The sequence below is a fragment of the Mus caroli genome, unplaced genomic scaffold (assembly GCF_978045245.1).
Source record: "Mus caroli unplaced genomic scaffold, Mus_caroli_1 scaffold_19, whole genome shotgun sequence".
Classification (NCBI taxonomy): Eukaryota; Metazoa; Chordata; class Mammalia; order Rodentia; family Muridae; genus Mus; species Mus caroli.
The window spans coordinates 17663161-17683935 of record NW_028227274.1 but is presented as its reverse complement, the minus strand read 5'-3'; the positions used below and the strand labels follow the sequence as shown (position 1 = coordinate 17683935).

The following is a 20775-nucleotide window of genomic DNA, read 5'->3' as shown; positions in this document are numbered from 1 at the left end:
GTTACTCTATCTTTCTATTTCTTTTCTTTACAAAATCAAATGAAAGCTCATGTCAGAGGCCTCCAATGCAAAAGCTTTTAAATAAGTGAACAGCAAAAAACGAAAACAAACAAACAAACAAACAACAACAACAACAACAAAAACCCAACCAACCAACCAAATAAAAAACTTCTCACACTATTTCCTTCTAAAAGGAATCAGCCCTGAAAAGATATTTATTTCATTTACATTGTCTTTCCAGTCATATTACAGTTTGTACTGAATAGTTTACATATTTTACAGAATTAAATAGTTTCTGTTTCTTGAGCCAGGCGTATGCCTACTGAAAACAGGGAATTCGTGTTACTGTTTGCATTCCACTCACCCAGGATCACACTCAGTTTCCAAGTAAATATTGTTTAAAAATATAATAACTATATATGTGTATCTGGGAAACTTCTGATGGCCAAGTGAAACCTTCATGACTCAGGCCAAGGAAACCGATTAAACAATATGTCATATTTTTGACATAATTAGCAAAAGTAAGGAAAACATTCCTTGCAATAGGGAAAATACTAATACATCTCCCAAGATCTGTTTCTTTTTTGTGATTTTAAATTAATATAAATCAATAAAGTACAATTATATATATTTATGTATATATCCTCTCAAGTAAGTTATTTCTAGCTAACAAACTTCTCTTTCTCTCTCTCTTCCTCTCTCTCTCTCTCTCTCTCCCCCCCCCCTCCTCTCTCTCTCTTGTAAATTTATTTTATGTGCCGAGTGTTTGGACTGCATGTATGTATATATACCATGTTCATGCTTAGTGCCCAACAGGACTAGAAGAGGGCATCAGATCCCCTAGAGTTGGAGTTACATATGGTTGAGAGCCACAGTGTGGATGGCAGGAAATGAACCTGAGTCCCCTGCAAGAGCAGTAAGTACTCTTGACACTCAGCTATCTCTCTAGCCTGCCCACCCCCAACTCTTTTCTCATATAAGGCATGCTTAGTGTTATAATAATGCTTAATGTTGCATGTCTTGAAAAGTTCTTGGAAAATACAATTCATATGAACTGACAAATGTGCCACCTTCCTTTCAGAAATTTGCATTTCACTTGTTTCAGTTATTTTTTTCTGGTGCTGGGGATTTAGCATAGGGCTTCAGGCATGCTGGCCAAACACTACCATTGGGCTACACATGCAGTCCTGAAGTAATTGATTTTATTTTCTTGAGACAGGGTTTCACTATGTAGCATTAGCCCAAATTAAAAAAAAAAACATCAAAATATTTCTTTAAAGAAAAATATGGGTAGAAGATGCAGATAAAAGTTCATTTGCAACTTTGGTGTGCTCCATCTTTCCCAGGTTGTTGATTCAGCCTGGGAACTTTCAGGATTGGCACCATGACTGGTGTGCTACTTGGTAGACAACACCTTTAACTCTATGGTGTATTTTTGGCCCATTATTGAGAAACAGAAAGAACTAAAAAGAGGTTTATCTAAAGTGCGTAGTCGTATTTATCCTCCCAAAGCTGTCATCAAAGAGCCCTGTTGAACTTAGAATGTGTGAATGTTTGCTGAGTGTTAAAACGTGGACTACAGCACATTATATGTCTTTGATGGGATGTTGGTGGGCATTAGAATACAGAGTTTCCATGGAGAACTTACTGTCGGGAGTAGTGTATATTGCTGTATCTGGTTACTCGGTGTTGAGAAGTCATTGGGGAGGTGGAGCCCGTGGTTTGACTTATGTGAATGTCTGGGCTCATCATTTGAGTCACTTGAATTTCTGGCCCTACCAAAATACCACCACTCATCACTGGTCCTATACATGCATCACTCATGTTACTGTTGCCCATGTCAGGTATACCAGGGCTAGCCACCACTCTCTCAGCATAGTATACATTGTGTGTGTTGGCTATCTCAGCAGGCACACAAATGTTCCCTTGAACATCATACACAGGTGCCATTACGGTTTCGGTCACGACTACGTTTGGTGGAATCTGAGAGTCAAAAACAATCGTTGTGGGTTGGACACATGGGTCAGAAGTAGTGTAGGTCTCAGTCACTATGATGTCCCCATGAATCATTGGTTCAGAGGCTGCTGCCATTTCTGCTTGGAATTCAGCCTCTGAGAGAGTCATTCCTGAAGACTCATTGACAAAGTAATTAGGCCCCAGCAGAGGGAGGTCAGTGCTGATGGGTATACAGGCCTGGTGTGAAGGGAAGGGTTCAATCTCTGTGTCCAAGCAGATTTCAGCTAGAGTCCTGAACTTTGGATCCAAAGTCTCTATGTAGCTTTCATCTAAGTCATCCACAATCCAACTGCAGCAGCCAATGGAGCCCACGGGTGACCCAGTTCCTTCGTGATCATAAATGAGCAGGCAGTCATTGGCTGGTCGGCCTTCATCTTCATCTGCATATGCATACGCTTTCTAAGATGGGAGGAAAGGCAGGAAATTAAGTTTCTTTTTCTTTACATCAACCAGTGAGAAGTAATAATTGTGCTTCAGTGACTTCTGACCTAAAGATTTTGTGGATTAAATTAAGAAATAAAACAATACTTGGATGTATTACTAAATTATTGTGTTTTAAAATAGAGATCATTGTGTGAGTTAATGGGGTATAGAACTTGAGGAATATGTGTTAGTTCCCCTAATTTGAAAAGTAATAAATGATAATGTATTTCCTTGTATTTTGAATCAGATAATATCCAATTCTTTTGGGTTTATGATTTTTTGTTTCTGAGATCACTTAGAAATAAAATGTGGCCGGGCAGTGGTGGGGCATGCCTTTAATCCCAGCACTTGGGAGGCAGAGGCAGGCGGATTTCTGAGTTCGAGGCCAGCCTGGTCTACAAAGTGAGTTCCAGGACAGCCAGGGCTACGTAGAGAAACCCTGTCTGGAAAAAAACCAAAAAAAAAATGTGTTTAGTTATGTTCAAAATATTTATTTAAAAAAGTTTCTTACACTTATGCATTTATTTATTTGTTTGCATGTGTGCAGATATGTGTGCACTATAGACCACATATGGAGGTCAGGTGATAACTTTCAGGTTGGGTCTTTCCTACTGACAGGTAGATCCTAAACATGCTGGGTCATCTTGCTAGTCTCCAAATATTTCTGTAATGAGATACATTAGACCCATTTGGAACAAACACATACGTAAAACTGAAAATTCTCTGACAGTCAGAGACTTTCCTTCGAATTTCCTTGAAGACCTCTGTGGCTTTAGCTATTCAAAGATGATGCCAGGGATAAGTTTAAATATGGAAAGGTCTGAAAGATGAGTCCTTATGATCTTTTACAAATTACTATTATGGAGACAGTCTCACTTTTGAGCTCAGACAGGCTTCAAACACACAATCCTCCTGCCTAAAGCTTCCAAAGGTGGGATTAAAGGCGTGTATCATCATGCCTTGCTTCAAATTATTTTTCAAAATTGACTTTTAAGACTAAACTCTTAGGAGGAGCCCAGGGCTGGAAGCAGGAACCAGTCAGATCCGCCTTCCTGTTCTGGCCCATAAAGGGTTCCACACATTTTATTTCAATCTCAGTCCCAACATATTTCTTCTTTTTAAATTTATTTTTATTGTTAGATACGTCATATATGCATGTAATGTGTTTTGATCAACTTCCCCTCCTTCCCTCCTCCCCAACACCCCCTCCTTCCTCCTCTACCACTTTTCTCTCTCAGCCCCCCCCCAACCGCCGTGTGTCCTCAGTGCTGCCTGCATATTCATGGCTGTAGGACCATCTACTGGACCAAGAGTAGTCTCTCAGGGGCTACATCATCCCTGGAGCAAACTGACTCCCTCCTCTAGTGGCCATCAATTGCCAATAGCTTTTCAGCTAATGATGAGATTTCACAACCCTCTGTCCATGATTTTGTGTTTTGGCTTGATGTTATTTTTGAGGGAGGGTTTTGTTATGTAATCTGGGCTGGCTTCAAATTTTCTTACATGTGTGGGATTACAGATGTGTGCCACCATGCATGTCATTCCACAGAATCCTAGAGGTCTGCAGGATGTCACTGACATTTTATGTTATAAGATAACTAAAGAAAGGGAGTAAGGGAGAGAGGGAGGAAGGAAGAAGGGAGGAAGGGAGGGACAGAGAGACAGAGAGAAAGAGAAACAGAGAGATAGAGAGAGAGAATGTGATGATTTGTATATGCTCAGCCCAGGGAATGGCACTATTAGAAGGCGTGGTCATGTTGGAGTAGGTGTGGCCTTGTTGGAGTAGATATGTCACTGTGGGTGTGGGCTATATGACTCTCATCCTAACTGCCTGGAAATGAGTACTCTGCTTGTAGCCTTCAGATGAATATGTAGAACTCTCAGCTCCTGCACCATGCTTGCCTGGATGCTGCCATGTTCCCACCTTGATGATACTGGACTGAAACTCTGAACCTGTAAGCGTCAGAGTTACCAATTAAATGTTGTCCTGTATAAGACTTGCCTTGGTCATGGTGTCTGCTCACAGCAGTAAAACCCTAACTAAGACAGAGTGGTTGTATGCTCAAGTCCCAAACAGTTGAAGAATAAAGTCTCAAAGTGAATCCTATCTTTCGTCCTGAACCCTGTTGCTTTTCATTTGCTCTGCATTCCACATTTGCCCACCAGAAATGAGTGAGTGCATATTATGATGTCAAAACCAAATCACGGTGACATTTCATAGTCTGAATGACCTCTTAGATACTCCCTCAGATTCTTGCATGGAACACCAGGTAGTGGATGGAGTGGAATGTCTTTAGTGTATAAAGTGTATAATTAATATATACATATATAATATTTATATAGTTATAATTCTTGGAATGATTTAATAATATTTCTTGGGTACATATAATTTGAGTCTACTTGTTGACTAAACTAGTAGTATTGATCCAATATTAAATAATTGATGTTATTCATATGTTTTGCAATAATTTTTAACTGCTATTTTTGCTTATTTTTGATAATTTCATACATGTACCTAATATTGTGATTATGTTTGCCTTCCTTCATTACTCTCTCTAATCTTCTACACTGCCTCTGAACCCCCTTTTCTTCCTCTCTAGTTTTCTTGCTGCTTTCATGACTTTAATCTTTTTTTTTTTTTTAATGTACTGAGTTGGGGTTGCTTGCTTAAGCACAGGTAAGGGGGGAAATCACTGGAGCCTGAGCTACTCATTAGTGAGTACATAACTGAAGAAAATGTCCATTCCCACCTCTGATAGCAACCATTAACTGCCAATAGCTTGTCACAGAGGGCGGGGCCTCATGGGGACCTCCCTATCCATGATGGAATGTTGAACAGACTGGTCTTGTGTGGTTACAGCATGCTCAGACTTTTTCTTTTTTCCAAAGAGCAATGGTGAAATTTATGTACTACTAGCATTTGAGGAATAAGTCTAATGGAGACAGAGAAAAATATATTGCTGATTAAACAAAATAAAGGTTTTCAATATGAGGAATTATTTACTCTTTTAAAAAATTATCTTATTTTTATGTCTATGGGTATTTTGCCTGTATGCATATTTGTGTACCATGTGTATGCATGGTGTTAGAAGATGGTGTTGGATCCCCTGGAACTGGAGTTACTAATGGTTATGAGTCACCGTGTGAGTGCTGGGAATTGAACCTAGGTCCTCTGAAGAGCATCCAGTGGTCTTAATTGCTAATATATCCTTATAGTCTACGCTTATTTACTGTTTATGATACTATTAAACAAACACAGTATATTGGAACATTTCTTTGGCATGCTAACAGAACCTTGACACTTTTTCCTTGGGATACAAAAGTTTGGGCACTAAACTGAGAAAAGTGAACCTAGATCCTAGGTTCTTGCCTGTCAGCAAGTTGTGCTAATGCATGGTCCAGCTTTAAATCCTGTGTTCCCAGCCCTGTCATACTAATAATACTAATAATGATAACCATAACTATCACATCATCATCATCATCATCATCGTTATCCTGAGACAGATTCTCATGTATCCATCCCATCCATCTCTCACAGTTCTAAGCAATCACAGGATGGCTATGTAGCTGGGAATGACCTCAAACTTCTGATCCTCCTGTCTCCATCTCCCAAATGTAGGGATTATAGGTGTGTGCCACCAAGTATGGTTTGTGATGGGGACTGAACCCAGGGTCTTGTATATACTTGGACAGTACTTTACCAACTGAGCCACATCATTGTCCTGTCCTGTCTTTTATGTTTTCTCTTCATTGGTTCTACCTGGAGAACAAGAGTGGTGTCCTAGAGGATATGAATGAAGTTTTGATTATTTATCAACATCCATTTGCTCTGTTGTTACTATGGGAACTAAAGGGGAAAACCAGAAGAAAAGATGTTAAAAAAAGGGAAGCAGGGGATGATGGGAGATGTTGGTCTTGTCATAGTAGTGAAATGTGAAACACTGCTATATATTGGCTTTATGTCTTTTAAGAGCTGAAAAAACATTAAAAAATGTTTTATATGAGATTGGGATAGGGTTAAAAGCAACCAAATATATTTCCACCCCTCCAGCTATTCTTTCCAAGTCTGTGTGTGTAAGCTGTTAGAGGCTTACCTCGGAGAAGTAGCTGTCCAGGAAGGCCATGTTCATGCCAGTGTCTTGGTATTCCCGAAGAGTCCCTATAGTTGAACTCCTCTTCCTTAGGGTCCCTGTCGCTCCTGCAGCCACCATGCCTGTGGCTGTCCCAACACCTGTATTGAGCTCCACTCCTGACACGCCACCTTCCACTGTTCCTCCACCAGCGTAAGTATTGGTGTAGATTTCTGGAAAGACAGGGTTTTTCCATGACAATGCTCAAATTACCTGGCTTATGCACACAGAATACTGTCAGCCCTTGCTCCATCACCAACACAACACAGGAGTGATTTAAGAAAGCTGGGCAGTGAGCCACTGGGATCATAAATAGTTTTCTAACTTGACAAAAGTTAGGTGTTACAGAGGGAGACGGCTACCGGACAGGGCTCATTCTCATGCATACAACATTTGCCTGGGTATTTAAAGATACAGAATGTAGAGGTAGGCACTAGGTCTGTTCAGGCCCATCAATTGCTATGACCTAGGCCCCTTAATGGGGTTCAACCTATTCCCTTCCCCCCCAAGCAAGGACCAGCCTGCTTCCAGCAGCCAATTCTCCAGTCCTCATTTGCACGTGCACTGGAGATCTGGCTTACTTGGGAATCATACACACTCTTTATATGGAAAGTGTCAAGCTTTAGGTACTAAGAAATCAACACTGGAATATTTCATGTCTGCTCTAGAACTGGACAATCTCTGCTTGGATCAGTCATTCCCAATTGCGTGGTACTTTTAAGTTTTTTTGTGCTATGTGGGACTGGTTAAGTTTAGCAGAGTGTATGACACTGGTTCAGGAAAAGTACATGTGAGTTTAAAGAATGTTCAAAAAACACATCTGATTCCCTTTTCTGTCAATAACTTAACTTTTGTTATAGATACTCATTACAATAAATAGGTACTACTCTAATTATGTACATTGTAGCACACAGGAAAACCCACCCATCCATCCATCCATCCATCCATCCATCCATCATCTACCCACTCACCCATCCATCAGCCATCCATCCATTCACCCATCAATCCATCCATCATACCTAATACCTGCTGCATGGTTATACATTCTATATAACATATATGTCATTAAAAAATCTTTACATCAATGCTGTGTAAAGAATTTTTTAAACATCACATTATATAGAATTACAACACTGATTACATAAGTGCCATGTAGCCTTCCTTTCAAGGAGAAGGGCTACAACCAGGGAGGCTGGGTCTTCTAGGAACTTCTTACTAATAAGTGGCAGAGGTAGAAACAAAACCCCAGTTATGGCTTCAGAATGTGCCTGTTAAATCATTGCATTATATTTTGCTTGACTGTAACTTCAGATAGAAAAATTGGTGGCCACCTCAAGCAGAGTGTAACTCTGTATGCACTCTCAAGCAATGACATACACACATATGCTAATTTATAAACTATTTAACTTGAGATTGTTTGATAGAATACTTTCATAAACCTTAGAAAAGGAAACAGAACTGAATGGCAACTGACCAGATGAATCAATGCGATCTTGGGTATTAGATGCTGTCATGGGTACACAAATATTTGATACATCCTGGAAGAAAAAGAAATATTTCAAAGTAAATGTTTCACATTCTCCCCTTAAAAGCTAAGACCTATTTACTTTGCCTGCATGGAATTGTCAAGGCCGGCTGAGTTTCCACCGAAACCACGCATTTCTGTGGAAAGCGGCGGTCCACTCCACTCACCCTGTCTTCCGGATGAGCCCCCTCTATTCTCCAGGGCTGCATCACTCCTTCGCCTCCCTCAGGCACAGGGGCAAACCTTGTTCCCAGGCCTTCTGGCTGTCTTCGCTTGCAGCAACACATGAGCAGTAAAAGGGGTGACACTGGCCAAGAAAGTGAAGAGAGTTAATCTCAACTGCCCACCATAATTGGAACCAAAGGGATAAATACACAGGTAATGTCTGCTCTAGATGTATCAGATCTAGAGAGCTCTCCTCCCCAGAGAATGAAGTATCAAAATGTGACCATCCATCTTTAGAAACACAAACACCAAATCACATGGGACCTGAGAGCTGGAAGCAGAGAGGTGTGAGGCTCTGTAATCCAGACTCTCTACTAACTGATTTGAAAGGAGGACCCCTGTACTGGCTGTTTTGTGTGTCAACTTGACACACGCTAGGGGCATCAGAGAGAAAAGGAGTCTCAGTTGAGAAAAATGCCTCCATGAGATCCAGCTGCAAGGCATTTTCTCAATTAGTGATCAATGGGGGAAGGCCCAGACTATTTTGGCTGATGACTGGTTGGTCTCATTTCTGTAAGAAGGTAGGCTGAGCAAGCTAGGGGAAGCAAGCCAGTAAGCAGCACCCTCTCCATGGCTTTTGCATCAGCTACTGCCCTGTTTGAGTTTCCTGACCAGACTTGTGATGAGCAGCAATGTAGAAGTGTAAGCAAATAAACCTTTTCCATCCCAACTTGCGTTTGCTCATGGTGTTTCCTTGCAGCAACAGAAACTCTAATCAAGATAGCCCCATTCCCCCCGAATTTCAGGACTTCTAAGGCAACTGATGACATATTCAGGAATCTAACTCAGTTCTCTGACTCCAAGTCCTTTATTTCCATGCTTAAAAACTTGTATATGTCTATTGAAATATGCAACTCCTGACCTACCAGTCAGTCGATCCTCCACTCTGGATGGTTTTCCATGTGACACCCCAACTTTAGAAGACTGAAGGAAAGGTGTATAGACAATAGAAACTGCATTTCGAAATTTGAGCTTTGACCTTTCCCCAAGATACCTAGTCTGATGAAAATGGTATTGACCCTGCGTTTTAAAGCCTAGGTCAGGAGGACTTAAGGTGCTAATGCTTAGGTTCCGTCAGGTATGAATCATTGTAAAGACATCTCAAAAATTTTTATGCGTGTCTAGGGTTGAGAACTACTGACTTAAAGTTGTTTATCATGACTGCTAACATGCCATAGGACAGGTTCTGGGAAATTTCCAAAGACATTTCCAGAATCATTCATGATTTTTTTTATAACCTTGCAAAAACATAGGTCATTTTAAGGAAGTCTGTTAAACAACAGATAACTATTTTCTTATCTCTCAAAACAACAACGTTTTAATTTTTGCTCATTCACAAACATATATCAACAGTACAGTTTAATTGTTTTGATTAAGAACCCAGTATTGGACTCCCCATGAAGTCTAAATATTTTAGGGGCAATCTAAAGTACGTAATTGAACTCTCTTTTGAAGATCCATATGCTTGAAAATAAAGCACAGGGAAGGCAGGCCTCCTTCTGAGAGTTTTGCTCAGGGCTTTGACATTCCTAGGACCAGGGTCTTAGAGTAGAGTCTGGGGCTTCTCGAAACCACTTTCCCTGGATCCTGCTCTATCAGAGGGAGCAGCTCACCCAAGAGCCCAGTAATCATTGATCCCTCATTGCCTGGAATCAAAGCCCAGATCACTTATTGCTCCAGGCATGTTACCTAAGAGCCTCCATGCAGGGTTTACTGCTTCTACTTTTTGACTTCTACTTCCTCCATGTGCTCAGCCCTTCAATCTCTCTCTCCAGCCTGTCTGTTATTTTGTTGGTGCTCAAGACTTAGCCCAGGGGCCTCACTGACTAGTGGTTTGCAGTATCCCACCTGGCTATAGCTCCAGGCTGCTCTTTGCCCTAGATTGCCTTTTAGATCACCACTATGAGAAAATCCTCAAGTTTTAGGGCCTCTTTTAAATCCAGGTCTGTAAACAATTCTACAACTTACCTCCTTTGGGTCTTTTGTTCTTGCCTTTCTACTTTGAATCATTTTTATAAAGCTTCTATTATAGGATCTATTTTATATGCACCTATGTTACTCTTAATGATTTGCACATGTTTCCCATCTTTAGGAAGATCACAAACTCTTGATCTTTGTAGTTATCAGTATAAAAAGGCATGATCCCTTGTCAGCCCCAAGATGGCTATAGATACCAGAAAGAAATGGTCAAATGTATTTAGCAATCCTGATGCATCTAAGAAGAGACTCTATGTAGTACTTACAGAGCAGTAGCAAGAGCCCCAAAATAATCATGCCAATCCCTGCTGGGCCAAGTCCGACGTTTGACTGCCTAACTCCATCATCAGTGACAGTCCCATACATGTCATCGGTCACCCAGGTGGTGTCCCCAGTGTAGATGCCTGTGGTACTGGAGTGCAAGCACACATGGTGGTCATCACAAAAGCAGGCATCTAACAGCACGGTCTGTGGCAATTCACATGCTCGGTTGTGACTGTCCTTCACGAGGATGGGGATTTGGTAGGGTCCTGGAGACAAAGTCTGCTCAGTCATAAGGATTGCAGAGGTTCCTGGAGAACAAGGAAGATAGAGGGAAGAGGTTAAAGTTCCCTGGCAGTAACCCTTCCTGATGCTCTAGGCAGACTCAGCTCCTCTCTCCAAGTTCTGTGTCTTTAAGACCAGAGTTGAAGGATCTGTATATGGAGAGGGCCATACCCCATACTTGTCTCCCTTTCTATTAGGTACCCTTGTCATTGGCTCTAGCATGTACTGCCACATTCAAGAGTACCACATCTAAGTGACATATTCCATGGTTTGTTCAACTATTTCTGTAATATTTGACAATTTGGATTTAAATTTTTACCCTTATTGATAAGAATGAACAAATAGCTCATTATAGAAACAGTTTCATTGGTGAGAAGAAAGTGAATGAATATCTTCAGGATAGGAGGATTTAAGAGACATTTGTGTATTTGACTGGAATTATTTAAAGTGGGGAAATGTGACCTTTAGTGTTAGTCAAATTATCTGTATATTTCAAGGAATTAAACATTGGATTACTGCCCACATGTATAAAATAATGAATTAGCTGGTATTTACATACTATAGTTTTCAACTGTAGTATTGAAATATTTTGACTTTTTTTCCAGACTGATTTTTCCCCCACCCCGAAAAAATGTCTAGTATAGTATACCTGAGATGTGTGTGTATAAATTTTTTTTGAGACAAGATTTCTCTTTGTAGCCCTGGCTGTCCTGGAACTCAAGTCCAGCAACTAGGATGGTTTTGAACTCACAGATATCTACCTGCCTCTGCCTCCCAAGCAGTGGGATCAAAGGTGTGTGTCACTGCTGCCTGGCTAATTTTTATTTAATGTAGCTATGTCATAGAAAAAGGCATAAGATTATGTTTGAGTATTGGACTATATTTGGTCATTGCTTTGCTTTGGACCTTCAAGTGTGAGCACCTTTCCAGTCTACTTACCATTGATGGACCTGATATCCCATATATTAGCTATGTCTGGTGACTCATCAACTACACAAAAGGTAAAGGGGGACCCGAAAGAATGATCGTTGACATAGATCCTGACAGACGAAGCATGGGTGCAGACACTTCTGCTTTCAGCATAAATGACGGGACAGTAATCGTTGGCATCAGGAATCTCAATGCATATGGTTCCTGTAGCTGTTCTCCCAGAGCCATCTGAAAAGGAAAGCATCATGGGAGTTCGGGTAAGCAAGGTCAGGGAGAAGATTCCAATTTCTATCCCACATCGATGCCATAGGAAGTGTGAGTAGTGTGAGTGATGTGGGAGGTGTGATGGTTTCTGGCTGGCTGGGTTGCATCAGTTACTGCGGCTTCCCTAGCATTCTCTCAGCCTTTCTTCTCTTGTGAATGCTGCTCACTTTTCTGCAGATGCATTTTCTCTTCCTCTCATTCTCTTGATCTCAATGAACATGGAGATGGAAGATGGATGCACTTCAAAGAATGTTCATCCTTTGCTCTTCTCATCCTGTCCTAATGGGGTGGACCCCGCAGCAGCTGTCAACCACCCCATTCAGGGTCAGACAGGCTCTGTGAGTGGTGCAGTATTCATAACTCTGGTGTGTGTGTGGGTTGTTACAATTGCTTGCATATTTTATTGTTCTTTTTGTTGATAAGAAATTTTGTTTATTTCTCTCTCTAATGGCTTTTCTAGGAAAAATATCAAGTTTCCCCTAATCTACTTGAAAGAAAGTATTGGTCAGTATAGTTTATTAGAAAAGGCAGAAGATAAAAATGAATAAAATGATAAAAATGAGAGAAGTCCACTTCCTACTTTATGCTGTGTTATAATGAATAAAGTATTGTTGTTATTACCCTGCAAGGAGCCTTGATTTTCTCATTTGGAAACTCACTATTTTAAGGGTAATATATTTTGTATTTTTAATTTATTTGTGTGTGGATTTGTGTGTCTGTGTGTGCTTGTATATGTGTGTTTGTGTGTGTCTGTGTGTATGTGTTTGTATGTTCACACCTGTGTATTTGTGTGTGTGTGTCTGTGTGTGCACACCACAGCAAGTACGTGAAGGTCAAAGGACACCTTGCAGTAGTTGATTCTCTGCTTCCATCATGTGAGTCCTAGAAACAGAACTCAGTTCATCAGGCTTGGCAGCAAGGACCTTTACTCACTGAACCATCTTGTTTACCCAAAGATGCTTTTGGATACCGAAGTGATAATAAGCCAAGAGCCTGTCTTTATTACATGTGATTCTGTTCCCATAGTTTATCATCACGAGACTTTCTAAAGTGTCTGTTTGCTTACTCTTTTATTAGAGACACAGCACATTGTTCCATTGTTGGTTCTATTTCTCATTTTTGGCTCCCTGTAGCTGACTTGTGGCCTTGTGATTTGATTTGTTAACCAAAGCAGAAGTTGTTGTTATAAAGCTTGCTTTCCAGGGCTCCTCCTTGCTTGCTTGCTGTGTACACATTCTGGTTCAAAGAGAACCACCCAGATGATGATGCTCTCTGCCCACATAGATCCTGTGCTTAGGTAAGCAACACCCTTTTTAATCTTTTAGTGCATTTTGGTAACACTTTTTCTTTTCTCTCTTGAGCCATAATTATGTTTTTGTTCTACTTATTGCAGATTTTCACATATGATCAAGGTATGTTAGACTCTGTTTTGAAAAAAAAAAACAAACCTTCCAGAATGCTGACAATAAGAAAGAAAATGTTAGATATATATAACTGACCTGAACATTGAAAGAGGCACTCTGTATGAAGACAAAAACACATGGCTCAGTTCTTGGACTTTATTGTGCTTTTAGTTTCTTTTTTTCTTTTTCTTTTTGAGCCTTGCATTTAGTAATTCACCTTTAAAGTGTCCAGATAGAGCCTCACCTTTCTCTCCGAACCCTTTAAAGGCCAGCTAGAGCCGTTCATTAACTAGTACCTCTGACTTCCCTTAGGCATAAATTGAGTCATTTGCCTTTGTCCCCGTATATGGTAAAGGCCAGATAGAGCTGTTCACTTCCCAACCTCCTCAGACTTCCTTTAGGGATACAGTTGAGACATTTATCTCTTTTCTTTCTTTCTGACTTCACTTCATTTGCTCTGTAGCAGCTGGCTTCCTAGGTACTGATCTGGAGAATCATTGATTATCTGCAAATAAACTAATTCCTATTGCTATTCTCCAGAAGGAATATGACATCAATTTTTTTTCCATGAAGGAAGTTGATCAATCTTTGCTTAAAGATGGTAGAATTTGAATCATCTGAAACTTTCTGGACCAAGAGCATCTTACAACAGACAGTGTTGTTTACTTAAGCAACAGGCAGGTTTCTCATCATATCTAAGTTTTGGTGGCTAAAGTAAGCGTGCTCTCAGGCTCACTGCCTCCCACCAAGGTGACCCTGTAATAAACTTTGGGCACAGTTTGTAATCCTGACGGTGAGGAAGCATTCCTCACATACTCTACAAGTGAGATTAGCCATACTCAAGCAATGCGGCCATAAATAGAAACAAACTTTTATTTACACAATATCTAACTTTTCAGTTCCATCCTATAGACCACTGATTTGAAACTAAGTGAGATAAGTTTTGGCTTGAGTATAATTTATGGTTATGCATATAGTTAAATTCTTTCTATTTTTTAAGTTCGATAAGTTTAGTTCTTAATCTAACATACTAAAAACTTTCAGTTTTATGTTTCATTTATACCACTAAGTAATACATTTTCAGTGATACAACTATCGACAGTAGAATAGTTGAATTAATAGTAGTTCATGTAATTATATTCATATATTAATCATGTTAGAATATTAAAAAGAAGTTTCTTACCATCTATAGCCAGGATCTGTGCTGCATACATCCCATCCGTAATATATTTTGACTTCATGTCAAATTCCCTAGAAAACTGTATCTCACCAGTCCTTGAATCAACTTTTAACCAGCTGCCTGCATCATGCCCTATGACATACCTGTTTTTAAATAAACAAGTTCATTATTATGCTTTTCGTGCAAGTTAGACTTTTAAATCACATCAGAACTATAATACAATGAACCCATACTTGTGTTCATTGATTCATCATAACAATTGTCTTAGTTTACAAAATGTACGTGTGTGTGTCCCAGTGAGAATCCAGGATTAAATGTATTGTGTTAGGTTGACAACAATACCTCATCATTCCTCTTTTCAATTTTAATTATATAGTAAAATGTGTGGATATATCTCAGGTCTATTAATTAATATTAAGCAATAACAAATATTCTTCATGTAGTTTGATTTTGTTTTTTGTTTTTGTTTTTTCGAGACAGGGTTTCTCTCTGTAGCCCTGGCTGTCCTGGAACTCATTCTGTAGACCAGGCTGGTCTCGAACTCAGAAATCTGCCTGCCTCTGCCTCCCAAGTGCTGGGATTAAAGGTGTGCGCCACCACCGCCCTGCCCTTTATGTAGTTTGAAAACCAAATATTTATTTTTATGCATGGCAGGTTCTGCTAGCTGGTTGTGGGTGTGAGGCAGGCTGGTTTTAGAGTGCCAGACTGCTGGCTTGCTTAGGGGTTGGTGGTAGCCCTTAGCCACCTTTCTGTCTGGGTCTTGTTATGGATAAGGATCTAAAGGATAAGCTGATTGGAAAAATCTGGGGTTCTCCAGCAGGTGAGGTCAAGCACCCGCGCTTCCTGTCTGATCCTCTCTGTCATTTCCTCATGGGAGTTACCTTCAGAAGTTGTCCTCAAAGCCAATTAGATTATTACACTTATAGACTTTGTTCACTCCACAAGTACTGAGAAGAAAGAGGAGGAGACAGATGGAAAGGGTAAAGAGAAGACCATTTTAGAGATTTCTAGCACCTTTTGTGTATAGCCTCTATGCCCCGTGCCCCAAATGTGTACTGTTCTCTTTTTCTGTTTTGGCTCTTTATGTTCACATATTTCTGAAGCACTGATGTCTCAGCCTCTTTCACTCTTTCTTTTTTTTTCCCTTTTAGGTCAAGCAGAGAGTTGAAAGTCATCTCAGATAGCCACAGCTTTTATGAAAACAGGTAGTGAGTCATTCTTTATGGTGTGCCACTGGCTACAATATAACCTATTCAGGCTAAGTTCAGGGTAGTACAGCTGAGCTCAGAGGATCAAAAAGACTCTCATGGAAACAGTACTTTAATGTTGCAATCATTTCAGGTGCGCTGACTCCATAACCAGAGCTCCCAGTAGCATGTTACTAAATTCCAAGAAAATGCCAAATACTGTCATAGTCTCCTAAAACAAGCAACAAGAGAAAGACGTCCCTTTCCCCAAACACTACACAAATTTTGTAGCATGTACCACATAAATGAACAGTGGCTAGAACTACCACACAAGTATGAACAAGTGCTCACCATACCTGACATTGGTTGCAGGGTTTCCTGTGTCCATATCTATGGCTGTGTATGTGCCAAGCACATAGTTCATTAAGGAGTCTCCCCTCATTCCTCCTCGTAGAGTGAACGTCATGGAACTTGGGCTAAAGGTCGGTCCTTCCTGCACGTTAACAACCTGGATTCTCACAGGGGTAGAGTGCATTTGGAATTGAGATGCTACTGAATGGTGAAACTCGGCTTGGTTTCTAACTCCAATGCTGAGGTAAATGTTAGGTTCCTGTTCATAATCCAGCATCTGAAACGACAGACAGACGCAAACAGGCTTGCACTAGTAAACGGTTCTTTCTTTGGGAGGAGGATGAGGGTGTGACGTATATAGATGTGTTTAAGTATGTTTTCATGAGTGTCATAGATGTGTGTGTGTGTGTGTGTATATGTGTGTGTGCACGTGCGCATGTGTATGGAGGCCTGAGGCTGATGCTGGGTGTCTTTCTCAGTGGTGCTCCACCTTATATATTGAGGTAGAGTCTCCCTCTGAAATTGAAATGTTTGGCTGGTCTAGCTAGTGAGCTTGCCTTGAGGGCTCCCCCCCCCCCCCCCCCGCCTGCCCCGGGCCTCTGTTTCCTGTGCTCTTGCTTGTGCTCTTCCTCAGGCCCAAATGACTTTTTACTGGGTTCCGAGGATTTGAATGAACTTTGGTCCTCATGTTTTATGGCAAGTGCATTATCAACTGTGCCATCTCCCCAGACCAGTGCTCCTTTTAGATAGAAGAAGAAACATGATGAGGAGGCTATATACTAGAGCAAAATTGTGCAATTCTGATTCTTAAATTGAGGTAATTTTAGTTTCACAAGGTTTCCTTATGCACGTGATCACTTATGATCACTTATGAAACATTTTGTGCATGTGTCGATGAGTTAACTTTATAGTTTCATTTGTTATTTTTTTATCTTTGTTTGTTATGATGGTGTGAATAGAACCTAGGACCTTGAACATGCTAGATGGGCCCTGGGCTAAAATTGAGACTATTTTAGAATTTTCATCTGTTTATATAAAAAAACTTTAAAATAAAAAAAGGACTTCTTTCTATAAAAAATAAAAAGTAAATCTAGAATTGATCAAAAATCACTATAATTATTGACTGAGTAATTAGAGCTCAGACCTCCTTTTGTAGAATTTACATTTGAGACTCTCTTTAAAGGAGTAATGACAGAATAAATAGACAATATCTAGGATGTTGGCAAACATATAATCATTATTGAGATGATGCAAACAATTCTAAGAAATCATGCTCTTACCATCTGCCCAATACTGTAACTTAGTTGCAATGGGTCTGGTTGACAAGATGGCTCCTTTTTTAGGCACACTCAAGTAAACGCCACACCCTGAGAAACAGTCACCTTTGAACTGAGTTTCCCAGATGAAAGGTGAATTCAGTCTTTTGATCTAGAGTGACTTATGTGGGGACATGAAAGGTCACAGGTGGAAAGGCTGTGGTGGAAACAAGGTGTGCTGGGCACTGCCTGTGAGACACTGCTCTGGAAGCTAACGTAAGCAACACTGGCTCTTTGTTGAATCCTGGTTTACCATCTCCAGACTGGGATCTCACAGACCTGGTGGATCCCATCTTTAACATTTGCCACTCAGGAGAACTGAAGCAATTCATTTTTTGATTTTGTCTCATTTTCTATAAAAAGGAATCACAGCTTTTCTTCCCAGAGTGGTGTGAGTTAGAGGAGGGTCTGTGTGCAGAACCTTCCTACAGATGGACTTTATTGCATGATAGCTAGTGTAGAATATTGCAATTGCTTAGTAAAGACTAGTGTTTTCTCCTTTTGGTATTACATCAATAACCCCAATGAGTGGGTCTCCAGTTACTCTGCTTGCTGCATGAAGCCTTTTCTGGTTCAGAAAGATCTCACCTTCTCCTATCCCACCAATATTTCACTCCTTGATGGGTTTTACGTCATACGCTGGCATCACTATTTGCTGTAACAGACATACTACTTACTTTGAGGGTATTTTCCTAGTGAAATGTTGACCACTACAAGAACAATATAGCTTTAGCTTTCTTGCTAATAAAGACTGTGCTGCTGGTCAGGAAGACTTCTTCATCCCAGTCCAGGAAACTCATGAATATGGAGGGGATTCAGGCTCTGAAGTACTTTCTGAAGGCACACTCTCAACCTAAGAATCACTTGGATCTTCTTTATGGATCCCATGCTTACCTTGACCAATTTCAAAATGCCTTCATTGGTTTTTGGATCTGTTTGGATTTCAAACCAGTTCCCATCATTGCCAGAGAGGATGGAGTATTGTGCCAACCAGTTATCAGTGCCTTCTTCATCCAGATCGATTGCTTGTAGTCGTATCAGTTCTGAGCTCAAACAATTTTCTTCAATACTTGCTGAGTACTGAAATAAACAGGTCAAGCCCATGTCATGGATTTGCAAAGGAAGAAAGACATTTACTATCATATGATTATCTCTAAAATACAACCAACTATGCCAGCAATTTTTGTATCATTTTAAAATGGCATCTAGACAGTCACAAATATAATAATAAGATTGTAAGATAATAAGATTGTTTTCATATGCTACATGTGAAATCGATATTCCATTGCTGCTTCATTTTTTCATATTCATTTTTGATTTATTTTTATCTTTTTTTTTTTTTTTTTGGTTTTTCGAGACAGGGTTTCTCTGTATAGCCCTGGCTGTTCTGGAACTCACTTTGTAGACCAGGCTGGCCTCGAACTCAGAAATCCGCCTGCCTCTGCCTCCCAAGTGCTGGGATTAAAGGCGTGCGCCACCACCGCCCGGCCTATTTTTATCTTTTAAATAAATAATGACATATTTTTAAATAATCTGTTAATGGCCAAGTAGTAAACATTGGACTTTGTGGGCCACAAACTCTTCACAGGCACTGCTTATCATGTCACTGTTCCAGCACAAGGTAGTGAGAGACAACATGGGAGAAGAATGAAGAAGAAAGAAGAGGAAGAGGAAGGGGGAGGAGCAAGGGGAGGAGGAGGAAGAGAAGGAGGAGGAGAAGGAGAAGGAGAAGAGGAGGAGGAGGAGAAGGAAATATTTTTATTAAAACAGGTGACAAGCCATTCTTGGCTCTGTTATTTGGATTTTGTAATTTTTTTCTAACTTAAGGCTAGTCTTGACTTTGTTATGTAGCTGAGAATGACCTTGAACTTGTGCTCCTTTTGCTTTTACCTCCCAAGAGCATTGACTACAGGTATGCCCGGCAGCACTGTTTCTGGAGATCAAACTCAGGGCTCCAATCATGCTAGGCAACCATTCTGCCAACTATACTACATCCCTAGTCACAGATTTATGATACTTTGTGATGAAGGTGAGAATGGGAGTTGAGGATGTCTGGGACTCTAGTATAATTAACTCAGCAATGCTTATACAAAAGCGCTACTATTGTTTCATTGGATCAGAAAACTACCCACATTTCTGTGTGTAGAGTATGTGGAAGGGACTGGTTTTACAGAGGAGGTTTGCTTGGAACGATGAGTCAAAGATAAATATATAGGGGCAGGAAAGATGGCTCAGTGGGTTAAGACACCTCCTGCCAAGACTTATAACCAGAGTTTGAACCTTGGGACCTACATGGCCTAAGGAGAGAACCAACTCCTGCAAGTTGTCCTCTGACTTCTATATGTGTACCATGGCACATGTGTGCTGACACATCACACACATCTCTCTCTCTCTCACACACACATACAGTAAATAAATGTAAATAAAAATAAAAAGATATGGGTAGAGAAGTGGCTCAGCAGTTAAGAGCACTGGCTGCTCTTCTGGAGGACCCAGTTTCAATTCCCAGCATCCACATGGCAGCTCACAATTGTCTGTAACTTCAGTTCCTGGGAATCTGACACCCCAACACAGACATACATGTAGGCAAAACACCAATACAGACAGAAATAAAAATAAAAATTAAAAGTTGTTAAAAATAAAACAAAATATTCTAAAGTAAAATATCAAATGTTAAAAAATAAAAAGACAAACATATAGATGTGTTACCATTCATAAGAAATGCTAAAGTTTATATAATAAAGCTGAGTTCTCCCACGCTATAACAGCCAGGCTTCTGAATAAACATAAAGACAAACTGATCATTAACAGGGGAGAAAAATAATTAGAATAATGACTTACTGAGGTCTTCTCCAAGATGGGGAAATTATCATTGACATCCAAAATCTTGATTCTGCAGTCACATTCAGAGGACAGCCCATCTGTGGCTCCATCCCGATCTGAGCCTCTCACCAGTAGATTGTACATACTGTGTTGCTTAATTAGAATGAAAAAGAATTAGAAGGCTTAGCAATTTTTTAGTGGCTATTCCTGGTTGTCAACTTGACTATATCTGGAACTCAAGCAAGCCAGTAAGTAACATCCCTCCATGACCTTTATATCAGCTCCTACTTCCTGACCTGATTGAATTCCTGTCTTGACTTCCTTTGGTAATGAACAGCAATGTAGAAATGTAAGCTGAGGACCATCTAGAGACTGCCATACCTGGGGATCCATCTCATAATCAGCCTCCAAACCCTGACACCATTGCATACACTAGCAAGTTTTTGCTGAAAGGACCCTGATATAGATGTCTCTTGTGA

At 40.3% G+C, this 20775-nt stretch overlaps 1 protein-coding gene across 1 annotated transcript in view; it reads right to left on the bottom strand.

Annotated features, from left to right (window-relative positions):
* Window positions 1–1644: 1644 nt before the first annotated feature.
* The window catches only part of Dsg4 (desmoglein 4), a 53425-nt gene continuing 34294 nt past the window's right edge, over window positions 1645–20775 (bottom strand). The window contains exons 8-17 of the mRNA XM_085833725.1: window positions 20315–20449; window positions 18368–18553; window positions 16163–16434; window positions 14623–14762; window positions 11782–12000; window positions 10563–10868; window positions 8262–8401; window positions 8044–8107; window positions 6534–6742; window positions 1645–2415 (exon numbers count right to left, since the gene is read on the bottom strand). Of these exons, the coding sequence (XP_085689851.1) occupies window positions 1645–2415; window positions 6534–6742; window positions 8044–8107; window positions 8262–8401; window positions 10563–10868; window positions 11782–12000; window positions 14623–14762; window positions 16163–16434; window positions 18368–18553; window positions 20315–20449 (2442 nt within the window). The remainder of the gene's footprint in view (window positions 2416–6533; window positions 6743–8043; window positions 8108–8261; window positions 8402–10562; window positions 10869–11781; window positions 12001–14622; window positions 14763–16162; window positions 16435–18367; window positions 18554–20314; window positions 20450–20775) is intronic.